General features: G+C 38.2%; 1 protein-coding gene across 4 annotated transcripts in view; it reads right to left on the minus strand.

Annotated features, from left to right (window-relative positions):
• Window positions 1–13,987, minus strand: part of tmem63a (transmembrane protein 63A) — a 17,788-nt gene extending 3,801 nt beyond the window's left edge. Inside the window, exons 1-20 of one of the 4 annotated variants that reach the window (XM_005914280.3) lie at window positions 13,685–13,987; window positions 9,011–9,187; window positions 8,742–8,821; window positions 8,539–8,617; window positions 7,969–8,006; window positions 7,691–7,833; window positions 7,367–7,418; window positions 7,147–7,255; window positions 6,905–6,975; window positions 6,715–6,795; window positions 6,150–6,267; window positions 4,375–4,508; window positions 3,686–3,829; window positions 2,751–2,904; window positions 2,561–2,667; window positions 2,317–2,403; window positions 1,890–1,955; window positions 1,341–1,503; window positions 1,087–1,192; window positions 802–969 (exon numbers count right to left, since the gene is read on the minus strand). In XM_005914280.3, the coding sequence (XP_005914342.1) occupies window positions 802–969; window positions 1,087–1,192; window positions 1,341–1,503; window positions 1,890–1,955; window positions 2,317–2,403; window positions 2,561–2,667; window positions 2,751–2,904; window positions 3,686–3,829; window positions 4,375–4,508; window positions 6,150–6,267; window positions 6,715–6,795; window positions 6,905–6,975; window positions 7,147–7,255; window positions 7,367–7,418; window positions 7,691–7,833; window positions 7,969–8,006; window positions 8,539–8,617; window positions 8,742–8,821; window positions 9,011–9,163 (2,053 nt within the window). In that variant the 5' untranslated portion in view covers window positions 9,164–9,187; window positions 13,685–13,987. Of the gene's footprint in view, window positions 1–801; window positions 970–1,086; window positions 1,225–1,340; window positions 1,504–1,889; window positions 1,956–2,316; window positions 2,404–2,560; window positions 2,668–2,750; window positions 2,905–3,685; window positions 3,830–4,374; window positions 4,509–6,149; window positions 6,268–6,714; window positions 6,796–6,904; window positions 6,976–7,146; window positions 7,256–7,366; window positions 7,419–7,690; window positions 7,834–7,968; window positions 8,007–8,538; window positions 8,618–8,741; window positions 8,822–9,010; window positions 9,502–10,634; window positions 10,894–13,684 lie in introns of those variants that run through there. The other 3 variants (XM_005914281.3, XR_006055166.1, XM_042227006.1) reach the window with 3 other exon arrangements.
• Between the last annotated feature and the right edge of the window lie 224 nt (window positions 13,988–14,211).

Genomic DNA, 14,211 nt, shown 5'->3' on the forward strand with positions numbered 1-14,211 from the left:
GTGCCTTTGGGTTGACATAACCGTTCAATACTGAAGACGTGGACTCAAGTAAGCATTAAGTGTGAATGTATAATTTATCATTAAAAACAGATGAGGCAAATCAATTTGTGTAATTTTCATTTTATCTTCAAAATAAGCTTGTCCTGTATTTTTGGCTGCATTTGGCTTATCTTGAACTACAACTACGCAGAGCTAGTCTTCTGATGCTTGAAGTAGCAGTTTTTTCCCCAAAAATAACATTTTAAAAACTCAGTAGCAATGTCTCTCTGCAGAAATCATGACTCAGTTACTCAATAAAATATCCATAAACCTTTTTGTGAGCTCAAACTACTCACAACAACTTAAAGAAGCGAACTAGCACCGTAGTGATAAAACTGTGACTCTCACAGCAAAACAATGTAGACAGGACATCAAAGGTCAGAGGAAAAGCGTGTACATTTGACTCTGAGATAAAATGTCCCTCAAGCATTATTGGCCATGTTTAGGGTTAAACACAATGGATAATTTGCGTTGCAGAATTTTAAAAGTGGCAGTCAGTGCCGCCTCATAGCAAGGAGGTTTTGAGTCATCTATGCCTGGCTAGCTAGCACGCCAGAGTCCAAAGACATGCACATCAGATAGCATGTTTATGAGGATTAAAAATTGGCAGTTTGTATGGATATGAATTAAAATGGTATGGTATTCTACTTCTCTGTATTCTATCATCTAGTGTCTGCTGGGACAGAGTCTGCCTCTCGTGACTCTTTGATAATTTGAGAAACCCTTATGAAAAAGGATGAAAAAGGATAGATTATTTCTCACCCATTCTGAGGGCAGAAAAGAAGTAAAGCCATATTAGGCAGATGATGGGTGCGCCCAGAGCTTGATTCACAGCCTCCAGGTGAACTTGGCGGTCTAGGCGAGCAGACAGGTAAACAAAGCACAGGTTGTATCTGTCCACCAGGTACTTCAGGACCATGTAGATGAGACCTGATACAGTCAGAAAGGAGGCGATTAAAAACTGAAAAGTCAACAGACTATTAGATAATAAAGAAAAAAACAACAACAACAAACATCTAGCGGAGCAACACTTGTGTAGTTACTCACCAAAAGGCACTATTACAGGACAAATGATGCTGTAAGCCAGGATAACCGTAAATAAACAAAGAATCCAGCCGTACATGGCTCCGTATTCAAACTCATATGCCTGATTCTGTAACACGATGTTGACAAGTTATTCACCTTCTAAATACGAAGGGGAGAATCAGAAAGATATTCACAAACAATATATTCTCTAACAGTTGTAGATTTATGACAGAATGAAATTAGAGCAAAGTATAGCAGTTAAAGCCACTACAAACCTCTTTGACATATTTCCTTTCAGCAGCAGAGCGAGCAATCATCAAACGAATGACGTAAAGCAGTAACCCTGGCAACCGCAACAACTCCATCGCAGAGCCCACGAGGGCTGCTGCAATTACGTAGTTGACAAAAAATGCCCCTTGGTCAGGTAAAAACACACACCTGGTGTAATCAAACCAGAGACCACCAAAAGAGAAGAACAGGGCAAAACGTTAATTTCGGTAAATAAATAGTTTGTCCAGGATCATAAGAAGCTATATTTAAAAACATTTACCCATTTTGTATGATATTACACTATTACACTGTCTAAGCATGTCAGCTTCAACCAAACCATTATAATCTCAGAAAAGCATCTAGCTGTAAATAAAACAACCAACAATCATACTTTAAATGTAAAATTTATATTCTAAATCAATGTAAAGAACACAGTACAAAATAATCTTAAAAACAGGCAGGTTATTAATATGTTAGTAAAGCTTGTATTGTATAATATCAAAGAAATGATGACTTAATCTCAACTCTATTAACTTTCAAGATAGCTCACTTACTCAAATCTCACTGTCCCATTGGAGAGAAATTCTTTCTCAAATAGCCATTGGAAGAACACAGCAAGACTAAACAAAAACACAGAAAGTTAGCCAAGCTTTCTTGGCTACATGTACCGACACCATTAAACATCTCTTCACTTGGGGGGATTTTTATTTTACTGAGCAAACTACATATGAACATAAAAAGGATTTATTTCATGCAAAGCATTTACACTTGGCTGTGGCGACTGAGCTTGGATAGTTTTTGTCAGCGAGTCTTATGAAATGTAGGCCAACAGTGAGTTATGGCTTCTGATACATGGAAGTGTTTGAGTTCCTCCATTTCTTGCTGTATGCGACATACTGAGAAGTAGTTTCAGTGAATAGACAATAAACCTAGTTTTTTTGTAAACTGGTGCTTATTCAAACTGGCAGTAATAAAAATTACCTGGTGAGTCCTAGCGAGGGGAGGAGGAGTACCATGAAGAGCAGAAAAAAGTACAGCTTGCGCATCATGCTCAGCTGCTCGCTGGACCTGAGACACAGATGGCAGCGGAATAAAACAAATTACCTCTGAAACCAATCAGTACACTACTGCTCTCTCTGTGTGTGTGTGTGTGTGTGTGTGTGTGTGTGTGTGTGTGTGTGTGTGTGTGTGTGTGTGTGTGTGTGTGTGTGTGTGTCCTTTCTACCTGCTCCAGTGTGCCTCTCCTAGTGTAGAATAGTACACTATTGTAGGAAGCAGGGCAGAGAAGGCCCACAGCAGGAACGTGGGGAAGAACTGACTGATGATGGGGCTCTAGGGCAAAAAACAAACAAAACAACCTTTAGACTTGCTGCAAACCTGTGATGGTTAACTGTGTTTGCATGTGCAAGTCTCACATTAAGAGCGTTGATGGGCTTGGTCACGTTGAACTTATCCATGGTGTTGATAATGATAGTGGGGGTCGTGAATAAGGTCAGCAGGATGAAAAGGAATAAATTTAGCGCTACATAGCGTGCGTACCAATGAAAACCCTGCACTGAGAGATTTTCCCTATGGGTTAGGAAAAACGTGAAAAACAGAAATAACAGGAGAGTTACATACAAAGAGACACTGCAAAGAAAAGGCTGGTGTGCACCCTGAATACTTCCTCATAAATGTCTCCTGTTTCTGATGTGAACAGTATACATTAAGAATACAAATGTTGTGTGCTTGCTTTCTCAAAAAAGGTTAAATTACTACGCCGATAAAATGTGACAGCAAACGCGCTCTAGTGTGAACCCTCAAAGTGGCCCACATCCGCAAAAGAAGACCATTCAAACAGCAGTCGCTTTCTAAAACATCAGATCTGTATCGGATTCAGTACCACATACGAAAGTGACCCAGATCAGATTTGAAAATATCGCATTTGTGCTGTTCACACGGTCATACCATGATTGGATATGGGTCGCAAAGGGTCAAAAAAGTCAGATTTGATGCGCTTTCGCCTGCAGTGTGAACGTAGCCTATGTGCAGAGTATAGGTTTTGATGTTAGTACAGGCAGAACTTAGATGCTCAAATTGTAAAATTCTGGGCTGACACAAATAAAGGTACTTTTGACTGCTCCCTTTTTTCTAAATGTTGCCACAGTTTGGAGTGAAAGATAATAAACCAGATAACTTTGCTACATTCCACAAATACTAATGCTTACTAACAATTTTGCCAGAGTCAATGTATTTTTTTGTATTATTATTGCCACTTAGTCCATCTACATAGATAGATTAGTTTATGAGTAAAATTCTATGGAGTGCATGGGGAGCATACAGTGTGAAAGGTTAGTGTTTCAGATCTTACCAGTAAACATTCCTTGTATATGGTGCAAACCCGACGCGCCACTTGTTCACTTTCAGACTTTGGCTTTTGGATGACGGCTGGCGCTGCGCTCCACAACAGCTGCTCATGGTACCACACTTGACTGCATTGAAGTCTTTCAGAATTCTGCAGCAGGTAAATGATAACTTTTAGCGATTAACGTTTGCATTAGCTTTCAGAAATATTGCCACGAGGCATTTTCCCATTAAACGTCAACAGAATAAGAAATCTGATGACAACGCAATTAAGAGATCATGGTCATCATCAGGGAAGAGGATAAACCACACAGAATATTGCTGCTTACAGAAAAACACTGACACACTTGGCATGCCAATGTTGGTTACACTGTCAAAGCATGTTGCTCTTACAAAAATAAAAATAATGGAAACAGCAGTCAGTCACCAAATGAGTTACAATGCAGTTGGACCCATTACATACAAAAGTAGTACATACTGTACAGCAAGTAATGATAGTACAGATAGTAAGAACACTTAAGTCACCGTCAGTGACAACCCCAACTGTAACACTAACCCTAGGCTATTAAAATATGTATGTAATTATGCATTTTTTGCAAATTTGTTAATTTGGAAATAATCTGACACAGGGCAGAGTTAAGGTTAGGGTTACCACTTATGACTATTTGGACCTCAAAAGGTTACACTAATACTCACAATTTGGCCATGGCCTCAGTCTGTAAGGTGACAAAAGCAATCCCTAGGGGGTAGTGTGGTGTTATTTCTGCCTCTTGTCTCACCTCTTCCAGCAGTAACCTTTCTTTAGCATGGTAATGCTCTATGGCGTCAACCTGAGAAGACACAAACACAGAAAATATTGTTTTTAATAGACGGTACACGTTTTCTGAATCAGTTTCATTTACAGATTTAGCACTCTGTAGTGTAGATCTTTAATTATATTTCAAAGATTAAGCTAAAAGCTCACCAACTACTTTAAATGCTTTATGGATCTTGTTCTGCATAGCATTGAAACTGAGCAGTTAAACATATTCCCTTAAAAAAAAAAATCCTCTTTTGTCTTATCATTTTCTAATAACATTTAATTTTACGATACTGGAATACAAAGCAGCAGATAATACATTTCTGAAAGTGCTGTAACTAGATTTAAGCAAGTGTTTCCTCCATTATTTCTTCAATATTATGTGCAAACACAATGCAAACCATCTAAACTCTACTCCTACAAAGGTTGATTGTCTTGTTAATAGTGTTAAAGCCTCACTGCAAACGACCCTGGAAACTGTGGCTTAAAAAGGAAGGCAACAAATCAAGGATATTTAACTCCCTGGTATAACTCACAAACAAGCACCATGAAGCAAATAACTCAAAAATTAGAGAGAATATTGAGTTGTACACACTTAAAACACAACAAAACAAACAAACAAACACACACACAAAACCCCAACAACATTCTATGAACAAGCACTTGATGACAGTGGGTCATCAAGTGCTCTGTTGCAACCAGACAGATGGCCAATGAGTGGTTAGAGCTCTGTTGAGCCAAACATGCCTTTAACCATTAGAACTTTAAAAAAAATTAATCATTAAGGATAGCAACTCGAATAACTGCTGATATTTACTGTGACTTTCTCTCTCACTGATCTGAGTTAACTTGAATAAATGCTTCCTCTAAACCATTAAGGTCCCTTTTAGCCCACATTCTTACAAGACTGCTCAAAGTAGTTTCACCATTAATTAATGATTCATTTTTAAATATGATTCATCTATCTTTATTAAGAGATTACATACCACAGGCTTTTAGGGTGGCAGTAATTAAATCTTTACTTAAAAAGTAGTCACTTGATCCAACTGTCCTAGCTGATTATAGATTTCTAATCTTCCTTTTATCTCAGGAATTCTTAAAAGAGCAGCTGTAAAACAGATAACCGATCACTTACAAACAAATGTTTATTTGAACAGTTTCAGTCAGGACTGAGAACTCATAACAGTACAGAAAGTCTTAGTGAAGGTCTCACATGGTCTTCTTGCATCCACTGACTGTGTATTAATTTCTGTACAGTTCCAGCGAGACTTCAGTGAAGAGTTAAACACCGTTAACTATAATATTTTACTATAGAGATTGGAACCTGCCGGAGGTATTTAAGATACTATGCTGCAGTGATTTGAATCATATCTATGTGATAGCTAGTTAATCCAAGTTGTGCAGCTGTTTACATTATATGTTTCCCTTGGGTAAATGATTAAAATATTATTTAAAAAATACTGCATACATTTTCATTGCAATGCAGATGATACCCAGCTTTATTTCTTCATGATATAAATTAACTAGTTAAACTACTATGTCTTAAAGATATAAAGACCCAAATGTCCTCTAATTTCCTACTTTCGTACACAACTGTAATTGTGAGCTGGCGCTATATACATAATACTGAACTTAAAATGGTGCAGAACTCTGATCATCTGGCCTGGCTCACCTTCACACAGCTGACGCAGCAACATAAGTAGCCACACATACGGGGGTTGATGAACACACGTTGTCCTTTTTTCCGTAGGACATGCTCATAGTAGCACAGGTTTTTCCCAGCACGTATCCTGAGATGAAAAAACCCCCACAACAATAAGAACAACAAAAAGACAAACTCAAAAACCAATAAAAAAAAACAAAACAAAAAAAACAACAACACAGAAGTGATTGACACAGATTGACACTACTTGACAACTATGTGTACATAAAAAAAAACCCGGTCACACTTCCTAATGCTTGAATTTGCATAAAAGTCGCCAATGCTCTGCTGACTGACTGCTGCTCTGCCTACTTTCTGTGAAATTAACATCAGCACAAAATCTGTGCACCATGAGCTTCATGACCTGGGTTGCTATGGCTGAGCAGCTCTTGTAGCTGTAATGTGTAAGTTGTAAAAAGTTGAATATGCTCTACAAGATAGTGTTTGAAAACATTGAGGTTAGAAAAACAAATGTGAAACTGTCACACATTTGAACTTACTGATAAAGTATAAAATACACACATGATTTTCTTACCTTTCCTTATCAAGGTACATGAGCTTGGTCACATTATACGCCAAGGTGACAGCACACACTTGACACGAAGGGTATGCCTCTCTTTAAACAAACACAGTTGGTTACAATTACTTGTCTCCATGCTCAAGACAAAATGTGAACAAAACCAGAATTTCATTATAATCTTTATTATACAATTCTGTTTACTCACACGAAATGGGTCTTTACATCTTCTGCTGTTACTTCTTTGGGGAGGGAACACACAAACAAGGTGTTTCTGGCCTAGGAAAAGAAAATCAGAAGGGGAACTTAACACTTCTCACAGAAAAATGCAATCAATGTAAAAGGATAGTGGGAAACTAACATCCCAGCCATGTATTATCATAAATTTACATCAAATAGCATCCAGTCTAGTCTGAGTACTCTAGTCTACTCCGGTGCTCTGACACTCACTATCTCTCTGCGCGTGCCCTTCATTTGTGACACGTGACGCTGCAGCAGCAGAGCCGTCAGGATCAGGTAGATAACTGCAAATACTGTGTGTAGCCATAACAGGTTGTTTCTACAAGAAAATACCAGAAGGACAGTTATTCAAAGTAGACAATAAAGACAAGAAAATACCATCCTACGGTATCAGGGTTTGTTCAAACGTCATAATTTATAAAGCAGTTACCCCTTTTTCAAATTTCCAATAGTTGTCTCTCCAAACTTCTGTTTGTCAATATCTGAAAGAAATAAAACCTTTTTTTTTAAATTAGCAAAAATATGAATAGACACATATCACAGAACAATGAATTTAACCTTTAAAAAAATGGCTTAAAAACATGCTTAATGGTCTGTGGGTACAAATCACTGATTATGAAGTGGACAGCTCAGCTCCTGAGTTCTTGTTGCTTGACTCACGCCTGACCTTTAATCAGTAAATTTTTTAACTTCAGCCATTAAGCTGATTTTTTTTCTTGAAACACAAGAGTGAAGGGTATACTTTGAAACTTACTCAGAAGGCCTCCAGTCATGTTGACAGGTAGTATGACACCGATGGACAAGACGGTGAGAATCACCAGCAGGTAAATCAAATGTCGCTCGAATGACAGGTAGTGAACAGCATCCATGCCACACTTGGCTTTTATCTTTTCATCACTGCGACATAAGCATACAAATACAGAATCACACCTCACATATTCTGCCTCATTGTTGAAAGGATGACAAAGTAGGTTTTTGGAGTGAAACAATGATTAAAACAGGGAAAAAAAATAAAAAAATAAAAACACTCACTCTATTGTGAATAAATACCACAGCCAAGAGCAGAATCCCTGAACAAAAAGAGAGATCTGTTATTGCTCTAAAATACCCAAAGAAGACCTGCGTAAAGCCCTTTGTCACCTTTCAAAAACACGCTGAGACTAAAACCAACTTCCTACAATTGCAAGTCATGGTCACGGAATCAAAAAGGGCATAAGTGTTAGCAAAGCACATTATATTGATATCTTTGAGCAACCAACATTCCAGTGGATTAAAACTGTCTGCCTGCAATGCTATTAGGTATATGCGGTCAAATGTATTAAGTGAAGCCTGTGAACCAGTTTAGGTGAGGAACTTGAGCTCACTTCATATCCCAAACACACATCCTAATTTGATGGCTTGTTTATGTTTTAGTGGTTTTCATGCATTTTCAAAAGAAGGTAGTGTTTAAAAAAACCAAACAAAAAAATCTGTTTTTTGATTATTACTACATCGAGTATTAACTGAAGTCAGTTTAACTTAACGATACCATTTATCTTTATCGGTACAACCACCGTTTTATGCTTTATTAATTCTCATTTTTAGTGGCATTCTTTTACATACCGTGTCATAATCTGGTTCCTCCATGTTGGACCCAGTGGATGACTTACGTCCATAGCGACGGTGTGATGAGCCAGTGAACCTGATATACAAAGTGGCTGTGTCAAAGACTAATGCAGATTCAGTTTACAATTTCAAAATCTAGATTCTGGGTAGTATGTGCACCACATGTCCTTCTGCTTAGATTATGCTCAAACTTAACTGACCCGTCATCGTCTGCGACCAAAGCTAAACGTCCGTAGTCCCAGAACTGTTTCCTGATAATCGTGAAGATGATCAGCAGAATCTGTGGATAGCAATACAACTGACCATTTATCACTATTATGTCTTAAATTGCTCTATTGGAAGAATTTACTTTTGCTTTTAAAACATTAAAAGGAAAGAATGTATTTACAAGACAAAGAACTGAGTTTTAAAGTATTTGTAATTATGTCTCCCTTTATCAGAAGCAGATCAGAAAGGGGCAGAAACAAACCACAAAGACAACGAAGTTGATTAGCAGGACAGCTGGCACTCCTCCAAATTCGAGTCCTTTTAGGACGGTGCTCTGTGTGGAGTTGAAGCAGACAGTGCCATCGCTACGGTTTGCAGGCAGGTGGGACTCTTGCTCCCACCACAGTGATTTCATTACTGGAGTGGACCAGCTGTCTCTCTGTAGAGAATAAAAGCACTGCACGATTAAAATGAGATCTCTCATAGTCACAGAAGTGGAAGACGTATTAACTCAACTACTGATGACTTGTGGGAGTACCACCATTAAGGCTTTAAACTATGTGATCACAAACAAATCTCAAACCAATGGTCCCTGAGTGCCGACTTTTGAACAATGATTTCCCCGATTAGCAAACCTTTGAATAAGGGATGCAACATTTTCTTTGAAATTGCAACAATCAACCACCAATTACTGCTATTATTGAGAAACATGTTACAATAAAATAAATAAATAGTCATAATGTAATTAATTATTTAATTAATTATTTAATTAAATTTTATTTTAACTTAATAATTAATTAAATTAATTATTTCATTATTTTTAATGACTGTATTTACTTTTTAGTAGTGGACATCAGGTCTTTTTAGATCACAAAAAAAAAAAAATGTAATTAATGTAATTCTACCGTTACCGTTTGTGTGGATTTCTGGCCAAACTTGAATGGTTAAATGAAGGGAACATATCTGAACACTGAAACACCAATAACTTCTCAGAGTCTAACTTTAAAAAAAACCCAATTAAAATCCATTCTACACACCTAATAGTCACACAAAGCTGGGTTGTTAAGTCTTGTCACTCATGGCACAAACAATGATCGTGGATGAAAGGACAGAGGGCTGAGTGAGGCAGACAGGATTTTACTCAGAACTGTCAAAGTGGAGTCATACTTAGTGCTGTCAGGAGAGGAGCTGGAGGAGGGCCAGACAGTACTGCTGTACATACCAGCTTTTGAGGAGCATTGGCAAACTGACAACACCTGAAGTCTATTATTGAGTAATGTGTAAGCAATGGCTCTGAGGCTGTAGGATTTGGTTTATGAACTGCCAAACAGGACACTAGGGGTGGGCGGTATATAGTAGAAACCATATGAACGGTACCGCGATAGCGCATGTTAATGGTGTCATCATGGTAAATGGTAAGTGGACAGATTCTTATATAGCGTTTTTCTACTCTCCCGGAGTGCTCAAAGCGACAACATGCCTCATTCACCCATTAGCCACCCACACAAGCACTTCTAAACACAAGTGCAAACTAAACTACATTCACACTCCAAAGAATGCATCAGTTAGTATCTTGCCCAAGGATACTTGGCATGCAGACTGGAGGAGCCAGGGATTGAACCACCAACCTTCCGATCAGTAGCTGATCTGCTCTACCACCTGAGCAACAGCCACCCACCATCAAGCCGGTCAAAAGGATTATGGTATGGTCAAAAGCATTGCAGCGGCTGCAAGCAATATCATCTGCAAATTATGCTGAGCGACAGTAGTAGGGAGAAGATGAAGCACGTTTTGGAATATTAGGAAAGCCTAAAACTGTGCTTCTTCCATTTCCCTACCATTTATTCATTAATATTTAATGATGATGCAGTATATTAATGACTAACCTCAGTATTGTGGATGGATTATCTCAGTTGTTCTCCTGACTGAAGTTTGGTCCATTTACAGCATCCTGCTATGTGATTGCATTTGTCCCTAAACATCAGGAACACTCTGGTTAACTTTTATCAAATGGAAAAAGGTTAGCGTTCATCATCCAGCTTCACTGTGTTTATGTTATGCTAACATAAATGTGTCGCTAGTGATAACGTAACACATCATTATATACCAGCTAGCCCAACTTAGTAACCCTAAAAAAGACACTGCTGTTTAGTTTTCTGTCTTCATTTACTTTGGAAGTGATAGCAGAGCTGTACGTTTGAATTCTTTCAGAAATATCTCAGTCAGAACATGCAATATCATGTTTAGGTGGAAACTAGTGAGCTAACTTCCTGCTAACTTCTAACTCCGTTAAATTTAATAAATTCTGTTTTCATGGATGCCTGGATGTTAAACTTAATTGTTACATTGAACATTTTATTATAGATGAAATAATTTAGACAGTTTTTAACTCTCAGTGATGCCGCAGTGTTCGTTTGACTTTGGAACCTGAAGCCAACAGAGTTTTAAACCCAGAATACTTCGCGAGCTCCTGAGTATGGTAACTGTAATGCTCCGACAATCCATCAAGCGGTGCAGCTTGTTAGCCTAACAAAGTCATTCTAAAACATTTTTTGACAGATTTTTGACACTCGATTTTTGAGAAAATTAAAGGATTTTACGTGCGCCTTATAGTGCGGGAAATACGGTATACAGAAGAAAAGAATATATCGCAACATATATTGTTACTGCACATGCTTCAAATTATACCATGGATTTCAGGCCATATCACCCAGCCCTACAGGACACGTATGGTTTCAGCTGATTGAGGAAGGCTTGTGGCATTCTGTTTAAGGAAGTATCCTCTTAAGAGGGACATCAAGATCATGGTTTATCCTGACGGACTTCCTAATTTTGAATCTGTCTCGACTTATTGAACTGGCTATAACTAGGACCCATTAAATTCAGATACTAGGTTGTCTAAGTCAAGCTGTGAACACAGATATGCTGAAGAATTTTTTCAATTTTAATTCTACCTTCAGAGATGACCCTTCCCCTCTCTGGTTTGCCTAGTTTCTGTTTGATTTAGATCAGAGGACTACCTGTCTTGTTGGTTGTGGGCAGAGTTGTCCTGTTTTCATGTTTCATGCTAAAAAACAATTTCAAATCAATTTCAGTACCATTTAAAATGAATTGATAAACACAGGAGATGTACAGTTTCATGCACTTTTAACACACACATATATATATAATTATTATAAAAATCAACAGGGTAAAAGAAGAAAATCTGTACCCTGCCTTCTGCTTCCTGAAGTATGGCCACAGGTTTAAGTCCTGCCGTCCACTTTTGTTTTGGAAGTGGTAAAATTACTGTACATTTCAGAAATCCTACTAAGTCAAAGATAAGACTCTAAAATTGAGGAAACTATTTAATAATTTTTAAGCAAAAGAGTCATAATATTAGCAAGAAAGGATCACTTAGCCTCCTTTGGGGCCATAAAATGTGGAAGCTGCAAATTCTCCGTCATTTTGAAATGAAAGTTAATGTTCTCTCTCAGCCCAACCCCCACAAAAGTGGCAGCACAATTAAAAACAATTTACAAGATGTCCTCTTGACAGTGCAGCAGGACTCAAACTGCATAAATGGTGTTTGATGTAAAAGTCTTAGAATTGTCCAGCCCGAGTAAAAGGAGGATATATGCTGGAAAAGCTGAAACCAGCAAATGTTTGCTAATAATCTAGCAATTTTCTTCTGCTCATCCAATTCAAGGTTTCAGTAGTATTTAAGCCTATGCCAGCTGTCACAGATATTGGTATGGGTCGGGTCTGTCACATGGGTGAGACAGACAGCGATTTATGATCACATTCATGCCAAGAGCCAGCTCAGAAGCACCAACCTAAGAGGCATGTGTTTGGACTGTGGGAGAAAGCTGTAGTACCCAGTAAGAACCTTGCTATGAAGCACTACATTAGTTGCTATTTGACTTAATGACCTAATTAGTTAATTGATTATCAGAGTTTTAAGTGAGCAATAGCAAACAAATAGGCCGTAGCGTTTCACAACTCTGCAACTTTCAGCATTTCAAAAGCAAGTTTCAAGTCTTGCGGCTCTAGATTAAATCAGAGGATATCCCAGATTAAGACACTTGAACCGTGTTGCGATAATCAGTTTTTGCTGTCTGTGCATGCAGTGGCAGCTGCTAACTCCGAGAAAAGCACTACAGAGATCTTATAACAGAAGTAAAAGTAGTAAGAGTGTAGTGTAGTAAATGCATAACTTTTAATTAGGTTTGTATATCCAGCACGGTCGTCTTTGTAGCTTGTTCATATTAGATACAGTTGAATCTATCAACTGTTGTTAGGTTGGTGGTATTTTATACAATTACTTGTTTGTACTATGTGACTTTTTAGACTGAGAAACTAAGTACATGTGCGTTCCCCTCTGCTTGATTAACACTTGACAGCTTCCTGTAGTGTACTGCAGTCTGCTTTCTGAAATGCATGCAGAAACCTGATAAGGTCTGTGGCTTTTTTTTTGTCGTGTGAAGTAATACTGGTGATGTGTCATTTAGCCACTTAGCTCTATGTTAACTAACATTCATCTCTAGTGATCCACCTTCACTGAAACAGATGCGCCACGCTGAGTCACGCGGATCAAAACTGCAATATAGGCCACGAGATAAGAACTTTACTCAACGCTAGCACAAATTTTTTTTTACGAGTAACAACATTCACAGTACAAAAGCGGGACAACGTTGTTTAGTCTTAATCTGACTGAGACATTTCTACAAGTAACTCAAGGTGAAACAAGTGTCTCTGAAACAGCTGTTGACAGTTTGACTGAACGCACACAAAGAGGCTGTTGTTAAAGTAAAATGCCCAAGCTCAAAATTAAACAAACGCGTAGTGTAAACTGGTTAACCGAAGCAATGGTTACACCGAAATGAAGCAATGGTTAAAATAGTTAAAGAACGAAAGAGTTAGCTAGTGCTAATAAGGTAAACAAAACTTTGCTTACCTACTCCAAGTCACGAAGCTACGTCAACATCCGCTAAACAACTTGATTAACTTGTTCAGACAGGGTGTAGGCGTGGTTTCCAGATTATCCGCAAAGATTTGTGCTGAGTAGCCTTACCGGTATGTCAATGGGTTTGTTTTGTTTTTTCGTTTTATTTTGTGTGGAACAAAACTTCGTTCTACTTTAAATAACTGAAGTCTGGTAAAACTTCGCCCCTCTCCCGTCTCTGCCCTCCTTTAATGAACTGAGTATGCGCAGACGCAGCAGAAGCTTTCTTGCGCTCGGGGTCCTGTCATTCCTTCAAACTGCAGGGAAGCAAGTAGTAGACAGGAAGATCCGCTTACTGCAGACTTTCAAACCACATGCGTAAATATCTGGAGGGACTACATTTTTGAAAATATCTGAACTGGTGAAACATGACAGTAATGTGAGAAAGCAATGTCACAGAGAAAGTGAAAACACCCCTAAAACTGGGAAGTATTTATACCACGTCTTTTAGTATTGACTAATGGTAACATTATTTTTTT

This window comes from Haplochromis burtoni, unplaced genomic scaffold (genome assembly GCF_018398535.1).
Source record: "Haplochromis burtoni strain Fernald_Lab_line unplaced genomic scaffold, NCSU_Asbu1 Contig_8, whole genome shotgun sequence".
NCBI classification, from domain to species: Eukaryota; Metazoa; Chordata; class Actinopteri; order Cichliformes; family Cichlidae; genus Haplochromis; species Haplochromis burtoni.